Raw genomic sequence first — 10512 nt, forward strand, 5'->3', positions numbered from 1 at the left:
AGCCGGTTAGACTGTTATCAGGTCATTAAATGGGTGTTATCAGTGGTTATAAGCCTCATAGATGTGGGTCAGTAGGGCCCTGCTACACCCACTAGTAGGTTTTGTCATCTATTCACATGGTCGATCACCAAAAGAAGGAATAAAATACGACGACAGCGACCTAGCGACCGTAGTAATTATGACAGGAGCAAAAGCGGAATTGAGGCGCTGTAGTATAGACAGCATGCGTGAAACTCCATATGGGGTGTAGGTCATTTTTTGCAATGTAGTAGGCATAGTATACCCATATTAACTCCCATCTATGATGCTTATAGCGAGCGATAACATAGACTGTAAGAAGTGGACGTAGTCACTGTGACATCACCCATTGGTTTGTGAACTGCCGTATTGAAGCCTCGAGTTCGTCATTTTGGCCGTCGTCATGTTGGTTTTTGGGCGTTGCCATCGGTTATTTGCATTAGAAGTGACACGAGAGGGTGGAGCTAAGTACAAACGCTGAATAAGACATTTTTAAGGCAACTAAAAAGGTTATAGTAATTAACTTTCATGAACTGAAAACACACTGTGAAAGGGTTAAAGTTATACAACTCCCAGACTGGTAGCGACCTGTCAATCACAAGGAAGCCACGCCCTAAAGCAAAGGAGATCAGTCAACAATGAAAATAATCATTAGTTGCAACTATACTCTGGAAATTATAATGTAAATCAAGGACTGATATTTTCACTGGGTATTGCAAAACCTGAAAACAACCAAACCAAACATTTAACAATCTTAGACTGGTCAAGTTTCTACCTGAAACTTTTGTCTCTATATGTAGCTATTTGAGATGCTGCTTGCTCTGCTTCACTTAAAAATACATCACAAGTCCGACCATGTGGAGCATAAGTCAGACAGACACAGACAAAGCACTTAGTTTGGGCCAATTTGTAATCCTATCCAGGTAGGAGGTGACCTGTCTTGTTCCTGCTCGTCCCTTCTCATTGAAGAATAGGTAGGTGAAATCTGGGCGGATGCTGTATGCCAGGCTGGAAGATAGATGATCTGGATCTAAAACATAAAATTCTGTGTTTCAAATCTCAGTGGAAGACAATGACTGGTCATTCATATGGAAGCTGGTCAGACTGGAGAATGTTTCTCTGAGCACCTGTGGTGGCATACACTATGTCTTGAATTGCAATTGATGCCTATTCTTGATCCCAATTCTCTGCTCTGGCAGGATTATAAAAAGGTAAAGGCTGATGTGATTTTCAAGTTGCAAACAAAATGAATAAATTAACAATCTCAGTTTCCTGTTAATTAAAAAAGTGTAACACAAGGTGATATCTGCAAAAACTACTGAGATATTTATCAAATTCAATCTCCAACCAAAGAAATGATAAGAGTTAAAACTCTGTGGGCCATAATCACTGTAAAGTTGACTTATTCTAATTCCCTCTGGGGCATTCTGCCAATATAAACCAATATACTTGGTAATTTTCAGCAACATTAAAGCTCCACTTCTCAATATTTTTCACAAATAATGTAAAAGATGTTACAAGCCACAGAAATATCACACAACTTTGCAGTTCCTCTCAGCTTCAGGGAGCTTTTCAACATCTGTTAGCTCATTATTATGGTTTTACAGCACATTTACATTATTGTTCATCAATATTATAATTATTATTATACTCATCAATCCAGTTTGCAGTAAAAGATGTAGCTGTTTTCAACACTAAGCAGTTAGCCTAACGTTACATTCAGCAAATGTAACTTGTAAATGTAACTGCTCAGCGCTGGATGACAGCAACTAGCAACTAAACTAGCTAACTTAGATCTAACGAAAGCAGAGCAACTAGCAAACTTTGAGCCAATTAAAGTCAAATATAAACTGAAAATACGTCTCACTAAATCAGAACTAATATATTAACTTATTATGCACCGTAAAATTTACTTCCATGGCCTCTGCCATTTCTCACAACGTCAATAAACACGTCAAAACTCGTAAACTCAGAGCTTTCCACTTACGAGGTTGTGAATACCACAAGAGCGGGGCGTTCATATGGACTCTTCTCGTGAACACGGTAAACACGACCCCATTTGAAGGCCCCAATAGCTCCACCCTCTCGTGTTTCTTCTGGTTGCAAAACAACAAGATGGCGACGGCCAAAATGCCAAACTCAAGGCTTCAAAAAGGCATTCCACAAACCAATGGGTGACATCACGGTGACTACGTCCACTTCTTATACAGTTTATGCTCAGATAGGCCCATTCACGTTTTCATGTCAGCCGCTGTAGTTCTCCTACATGCTTGGCACAAGTTTCAGTTGGTTGCAATCTGCAACCTCATCGCTCAATGCTGCCAAATCTTACACACTGCACCTTTAAGTGCCCTAGACAGTCATTCATTGAACCAGCATGCAGAATAGCAAAACCATGGATCTGCTAATCTAAATGGAATCCAGTTGTTATTAGTTCTTCTTGTGGCCAGACAAAAGAGCTATCTGACATTAGAGCATATGTTATTCATTACTGTATGCTACACCTAAAAGTGCTGCAAAACAGACCAGAGAACTGACCAGAACCGGCTTAAAAACTGTCAATGATTATTTTTTTTTGTGGAACACTGATGGGGTGGAACTTGAACTAACCCAGATAGATTTGACACTGACAAGAGATATCTGAGCCAACTGGGCCCTCTGACCAGACGAGAGAGAAGACGCTCGGGGAGAGCTGTGCTGAGCTCAACTCTGACCTGACTGGGTGTGAAAGTCCAATGAGAAAGTCCAGAGCCAGCATCAGGTTTCAGCTCGTGTGTTAAGCTTTTGTTGGGGCGGGTCATATGAGTCCAAAGCAGCTTCGAAGAAATTAATGCAACACATGTAGGGTTAGGCCACATGAGCACAGTCCAGCTATTTCCCCCCTTCCTATATAAATATCCCCACTGCGGAACAGCAACTGGTTGATCAATCTGTCTTAATACACAACCACACATCAGCCAACTCTTCTTACCGGCCTCCTGGGCCTTAACAATCCTGAACAACTCATCAGGAAGATCTGATTCCGTACTGAAAAGATACTAAATGCGTCTGACTTGAGATGGGTCACATCGGGGTGATAATGTCTCTCTGGGGAGGACACTGTTTGCTGAAGGAATGTTTTACTACAGTCCAAAAATATATTCTCAGCTCAACTTTCATTTGTCTGAGTGTGCAGCAGCACGCAAGCTGCATGCAGCGCTGGAGGCAGACAGAGTCATGTTGGTTGAAGCAGTAGGTTACAGCTGGCTAGTAAATACTGGCTGACACTAAGTGTGTCAACCATCGGAGGAAATCATTCACAAATGATCCCCGGCAAGAACAGGAACATGCACAAGACAGACAGGGTGAGGAAAACCGACAAGAAAGCTCAAGGGGGCGTCATGAAATATGTATGCAAACATCATGTTGCATGAGCTGAACGGCTCCATCTTTCCTTAGCAGCCTTGAATTCCTGACAGCAAAGACAAAAAGTCTGCAGGAGACAGAGTAGAGACTCATAAAATGGAGCGCTAATGATTCCCACTCATTATGCTTTAACATGAAGTAAGCTGCAACTCATTATTTTCATTAATCGAACAATCACTTGGTCTATAAATGGTCCAAAGAATGTGAGAGCCCTAGGTAACATCTTCAAACTGCTTGTTTTGTCTGACCAACAGTCCAAACATAACAAATTGACAGAGAAAAACAGCAAATTCGCACATTTGAGTTGATTAAATGACCTAAATGATTTAAAACATTTTGCTCATTAAGTTCTTTTTTTGTCTTTTAAATGTAACCCCATCTCCTGCAGCACTTGTTCACACCTCTCCCTCCATCCATTTATCTCAATCCACCCGATTCGACTGCTATCAGACCATTAAATGTGTTTTATCACCAGTGGGCAACTCCGGGTTCTGAAAAGTGAAGTCAATGCTGAAATGTCTTAAACCTGCATTCTTTCTAACAGCCAGCAGGGGGCGAATCCTCTGGTTGCAAAAAGAAGTCTGATTATATAGAAGTCTATGAGAAAATGAGCCTACTTCTCACTTGATTTATTACCTCAGTAAACATTGTAAACATGAGTTTATGGTCTCAATCGCTAGTTTCAAATCTTATTCAATACAGCATGATGTTCATTTAGTAAATTATGGTCCCATATAGAATAAAAAAGACGATAAAGCAGGGGACGCTTTAGGGCGTGGCTTCCTTGTGATTAACAAGTCGCTACCACGGCGTTGTCCGGTCTGGGAGTTGTCCGTGTTTCGCTCTCACAATTTTAACCCTTTCACAGTGTGTTTTCAGTTTGTGAAAGTTAATCATAAAATTTTTGGGAGCCTAAAAAGCGTTCAGTTGTGCTTAGCTCTACCCTCTTGTGTCACTTCTGGTTGCAAATAACCAAGATGGCGACAGCCAACAACCAAGATGACAACGGCAAAAATGCCGAATTCGAGGTTTCAAAAAGGCAGTCCACAAACCAATGGGTGACGTCACGGTGACTATGTCCGCTTCTTATATACAGTCTATGTTATCACTCGCTATAAGCATCATAGACGTGGGTCAGTATGGGCCTACTACGCCTACTACGTTGAAAAAAACACCCTCCACCCCTTATGGAGTTTCACGCTGTCTATACTATAAAACCTCACTTCCACTTCTGCTCCGGTCATAATTACTACAGTGGCTAGAGTTCGCTGTCGTCGTCTTTTATTCCTTCTTTTGGTGATCGACCATGTGAATAGATGACGAAACCTACTGGTGGGTGTAGCAGGGCCCTTCTGACCCATACTATGGGGCTTAAAACCACTAATAACACCCATTTAATGACTTGATAACAATCGGCTGTTCAATCAGTCTGAATTACCCCCAAGCAGGTAAATATCCTGTCTAGGGCCGCTTCTAAGGATTATTTTCATTGTTGATGAATCCGTGGATTATTTTCTTGACTAATTGATCAGTTGTTTGTTCTATAAAATTTTAGAAAATGGTGAAAATCAGTGTTTCCCAAAGCCCAAGACGACGTCCTCAAATGTCTTGTTAAGTCCACAACTCAAAGATATTCAGTTTACTGTCATAGAGGAGTAAAGAAACCAAAAATATTCACATTTAAGAAGCTTTTTTTTTTTTAATTACTCAAACCGATTTTCGATATGGTTGATAATTAATTCAACAACTAATTGATTAATCGATGCAGCTCTAATCCTGTCAACACAGATCGGCACAGCCTTTCCCAGCCACACACACAAATGTACTGGCGATGGTGATCTTTAACGAGTCTGAACCCGCGAGAACGAACCCATCAAGGCCGACTTCTGATGACGACGAACTGTTGATGAATAAATGAACTTCCTCGCGCTTTGATCCCAGTTTTTACACATTTGCCCTTGCTGGTAATTAATTCCCATGATTCCACAGTGAGTGTCGTGACTGGCAGTCTGGTTCAGATGTAAAAAAGTTTTACTGTAGGCGCCATTGTAACGCTCAACTCCAACCCTCGCCACTGTTGCATGTATACTGTGCGTCCTTGTTGGATCTCACCTGGGGCGTGGAGCAGTGGTGACGGGGATATCATGAGCCACAGCCCAAAGGGTTGCCATCACAAGTGTGTGAGACAAACACACTCTGACATCACATTTGGACATGTCCCCAATGCTCTCAAACGCAGCTTTTTGTCATGTGTTGCTGAGCTGTCATACACATGATAAACAGTCCAATTTAGAGGTTTCTAAAAAAGCTACTTGACTTCTAAAGTTCAAAGCAACAATGTGACTTTTATTTTATGTTTGCCACTAAAATAACTCTGGAATTCATCCATAATTGAAAAATTGAAGTGTGTTTGAAGTGCCTTGAAAAACTGAAGTGTGCTTAAAGCGCCAGCGAAATGCCTCAAGTGCTACCACTGATTACCAAAGAGAGTTTCAGCATCATCAATTATACAGTGTCTCCTCTCCTCTGAGGTGCACACTTGGTGGATGGACTGCGAGCAAAAAAATTTTATGTTCTGCTTTTTTCACACGCAGATCTATTGGAGAGAATGAGAGAAAAAAAAAAGCTATGAATGTATAAAAATCTTGTTCACAGTTGGAGATGTTGTGCATTCTGTGCCCAAACATGTGTTACAGATCTGTAAGTCTGATGTACTAACAAAGGCTTTCATAAAACATGATGTACCAAAAAACAACCAAAGGGTAAACGTGAATGAAGAATTGAATAGATGCACAATGGCAGTTAATTTCAAAATAAAAGCTTTTTCTTCATGGATCCAGGTGAAAAGATTCTTTTGCATCCATGAATGGGTAAACATGAATGAAGAGTAAAATAGATGCACAATATCAGACAGGTAAATTTCAAAATAAAAGCTTTTTCTTCATGCATCCAGGTGAAAAAGATTCTTTTTGCATCCAATTAATACATCAATTAAGATAATAATCACTACTTTTACTGCATAGATCTTTGATAATAAGAAAATACACTTCTTCTTCACCCCTTACCTTGAGCAGATCTGTTGTCACACACCGAGATGGAGACACATAAAGCCTGAAGTGCTGTCAAAATCACAAACTTCAGACTCTTCAGGCTCCTGGGCTTCATGATGCCCGGCTGAAGCGTGCTACAGGACTGAGTCCAACTGTCTCACTGCAGCATCCTACATACAAATCCAACAACAGCTGATGTGCAAGGAGCAATCCCCCAAAATAAAACCACTTCCTGAAATATGATCAAGTATATGCACCCCCTATGAGTGGTGAGAGCTGTGCTTGTAGGAAATCCCAAGGAGGACAGCTGATTCAACTCCGTCCACTTTCCTCCATTCACACACACACACGTCCAAGTCCAAGTGAGGTAAATAAATGAAGAGCGAGCGGTGAAAAGCATTAATAAAATAGGCAACACAAGCTCGCTGCTGTCTCAGTCAGTCGCCTGCTGGAATGACATCAATTCAGAGCAATTACTGCGAGAAGTGTTGTCTTATGAGTGAGGACCATGTGCTTCAATGAGACGCTCCGCGAGGTCCTAGCGCCGCCGGCTCCAGCCTCCACATTATTAGCTCACTGAATGAGCAGAATCAAGTTAGCTGAAGCAAACAAAGCTTAACTTCCGGTTGCAGATTTAAAAATAAAATACCACAAATGACAATTATAATGCACTTTTGCAATACAATAAGATTTAAATAAATAATGTATTTAACGAGTATTGGCTAAAATAAATTAAATCAAATCAAATTAAACTGTTTTTTTTTTAATGTCACAGTGCAATATGTTGCATCTGTGTAATATTGGGCGATTGTCTGTGCAATATGGGCAAGACGGTAGACGGTAGAGTGCACTACCTGGGTGCAATACCTGCCATGGTGTGTGTGATAGTATATATGTGCCATTATGTACGTGGACTGTGTATGTGTCGAAACATCTGTTTCTGTGAAACTGTTTCCCTATCTTGTGTGGAATCGTTTGTTATTGTTGTTGATGCTGTTTTAATATGTTGTTTGTAACTGCAGTTGGACTGAGTCCAGGAAAAATGTCCCCACGGGGACAATAAAAGTATATCTTATCTTATTGTGTTTGTCCCTTCCTTTGACCTATCATAAGCTAAACAGAATGGGCTTACCACTTTTTTTCTGACATAAAAGCAAAGATCATTATTGACTTTGGACATAGCCTATTTTGAAAACATAATATTGAATTTTTTTACTTTTTTCTGAGCTTTTAATGTGCTTTTTTTTCTGTGAGATGCAGTTGAACACTCACAAAAAAGGGACCTTATTTTGTTTGTTTCTTTTAAAAAAAAAAGTCAAATATTTGCTGGTTCCATTTTCTTAAAATTGAGGATTTGCTGCTTTTCTTTATTTTATATTATTGCAAATTTAATATTTGAACACAGCATGGTTTTGGACTGTCGTTTTCTTAAAATTAAAGATTTGCAGCTTTATTTTGTTTCATTTCATTGCAAATTGAATATTTGAGTAGGTTTTGGACTGAACTGATCAGACAAAACAGGCAATTTTGAACCTAGCACTGTCAGAATTTGAAAAAGTTAATAAGTGGACATTGAGTCACGATGATTTTTTTTTTTTTGTCAAATTACAAAAATTGAATTTAACCCATTTGCCACTATTTTTCAAACGACCTAGAAGCTTCAGGACACAGAACTTGAATTTAGCATTTTATTTTGAAGGCACACCACTCAATTTCCGGTCTCTCTCTTGGTATCCGTTGCTTAACTTGACCCAATGGGCTGTATAGACTCACACATAAACCTACTGTTGCAGCCCACACTGAGTATAAATTTGAATAATATAGCAGCCTACACAGCCCAGATGTTATCATGCATACATGTTGTTATTCAGTCACAATAATCTGAAAGCAGCATTGTGTGAGGAGGAAAAAAAATGCAGACTTGCAAATCCATTTGAATGATGATCCCATGCATGCAACGCTTGGTTCCTCACCATAAATGACTTTGACAACATTTGCATTTCAAGATATCATTATTCATGAGACCCACATCCAGCTATACTCAACTTGTCAACAAAGCACTGAGATGCACTGCTATACATGGACCGACATATGGGCATGGCTCATTCAAACACTGCAGCTCAGCTCAGTAGTGCTCTTCAGTGTGTGCCCTCTGCACTGCACCACATGGCTGTCCACTTCAGCAGGGAATGCAGACAGAAAACAGGCAGGTGTCCACATGCAGGTTTAGTTCCTGAGAGCTGTTTCTCCTCCAGACAGGAGGAAATTGATGTACAGTATGTGAGGTGCGGCATGCTCCCAGCATGAAGACTTAAGGTATAGTCACAGCAGCAGCTCATCCAATTGTTGCCTAACACTGAAATAGGAACTATAGGGAGCAGCCTTGTGTCGTGATGCTGAGACACCTCAATTTCCCAAAAGTCTTCTTTCAAGATCAAATATGAGAGGAAATAAAAGACTACTGAGGAGTGTTCCTCTGCATGCTGATTTCTATAGGATGTTACAAAGAGCTGATCTTTTGCTCTTTTTTAAGAACCGGGATGCTTGAAGGAAGATAAGGTGCAGGCAGTAAAATAGTTGGTGTGCAAGGACAGATAATACTCAATAATAAATCTCAGGGAAATTATTCCATCTATAACCTCTGTTATTATGTATGTCGACGCAGTTGAGGAAAAAATATATTTTTCTCCAGTTCTTGGGGACAAACATTTCAAATATAAAATACATATAATTAAATTCAAATATAAAAAGTTGAAAATTGCATAGTGAAACCTTCTTTGCAAAGCTGAATAGAGAAAACAACACACATTAAATAACCTTCGTCAAGCAGCAGTCATGGTTCATAGCTGTCTTATTCTACTTTCTAATCTAAAATCACTCAATTTAGAAAGACGAATAATCAGGAACCACTATTAATGACATGAAATAAGGTTTACAAAAAACAGTCAGTGGCAATCATCTGTCTCCTCGGAGACATCAGTGCAAATTTAGATGGATGAAACAGCTGGACTATGAAGGAACTGCGACTTAAAGGCTAATGAGTAAAAATAACAATTAAGAATAATGAGGAGCGTCTGCTTTCAAAAATAAACATTCACACATCTCACTTTTGATTTATGTCCCAGCTCCATCGTGGTGTTGAGCAGCACTCACTAAATCTGCAATGGTGGGCCAACAGTCCATCATGAGACAAAGACGGGGGACAAAAGCTCCATTCAAATGGACACTGTCCATTATCAGGGCATTTCCAGTGAGAAGAGGTCACATTCCTCCATCTTACAGCTAATAGCATGGCACTGAATGATGGCAGAGCCCACTTCAGGCTCCGCTCTGCTTATTGCTTGTATAATGAGGAAGATGACGGTTGAAGACTGTCCTGGAAGGGACTGTGAGGCATAATGAGTGATTCTGTCTTATATCACTGCTTTGCATCACATGAGATCATGTGAAAGTGGCTGTGCGAGGACATCAGCGCTTTAATCGTGCCGTGAGAGGAGCTCACTCTGCATCCCATTACATGAAGCACTCTGGAAAGAAAGGCAATTTGCAATCAAGTGAAAACAAGATAATAAACAGCATACATTACCGGTTTATATCTGACATCAAAAGGGGTATCAGTCAGTGCGTTTGTACGAGGCTCAGTGTGATGTTTGGTTACAACCAAAACAGACTGTTGAGACATGATTTCATACAGTCATTTTGTCCATCTTGCATTTGTAATTGCTTATCACAAGGACAGCAGCTGAGGCACAGAGATACGCATCTGTTTTTTCTCAAAAGACATAATGGAAATCTTTAAAAAACCAGGAGGTCATTTGACAACACTTAGTTTTGAAGGTAGTTCTATCTGCCCAAGTGCATGAAATATATTCTGTCCAAGGAAAAACTATTATTAAAGAGGACCTATTATGCTTTTGTGCTTTTTCCCTTTTCTTTAGTTTGTTATATCGTTTTTTGTGCATGTAAAAGGTCTCCAAAGTTACAAAGCCCAAAGTCCACGCCAAAGGCAGTTAAGGTCTTTGCACACCCGGTCCGTCTT

At 40.1% G+C, this 10512-nt stretch overlaps 1 protein-coding gene across 1 annotated transcript in view; it reads right to left on the bottom strand.

The window, feature by feature from the left end:
- Positions 1–6999, bottom strand: part of LOC119479738 (disintegrin and metalloproteinase domain-containing protein 12-like) — a 94230-nt gene extending 87231 nt beyond the window's left edge. Inside the window, exons 1-2 of the mRNA XM_037755650.1 lie at positions 6731–6999; positions 6489–6643 (exon numbers count right to left, since the gene is read on the bottom strand). Coding sequence (XP_037611578.1) covers positions 6489–6588 — 100 coding nt within the window. The 5' untranslated portion in view covers positions 6589–6643; positions 6731–6999. The remainder of the gene's footprint in view (positions 1–6488; positions 6644–6730) is intronic.
- Positions 7000–10512: the final 3513 nt, after the last annotated feature.

This window comes from Sebastes umbrosus, chromosome 20 (genome assembly GCF_015220745.1).
Source record: "Sebastes umbrosus isolate fSebUmb1 chromosome 20, fSebUmb1.pri, whole genome shotgun sequence".
Lineage (NCBI taxonomy): Eukaryota > Metazoa > Chordata > Actinopteri > Perciformes > Sebastidae > Sebastes > Sebastes umbrosus.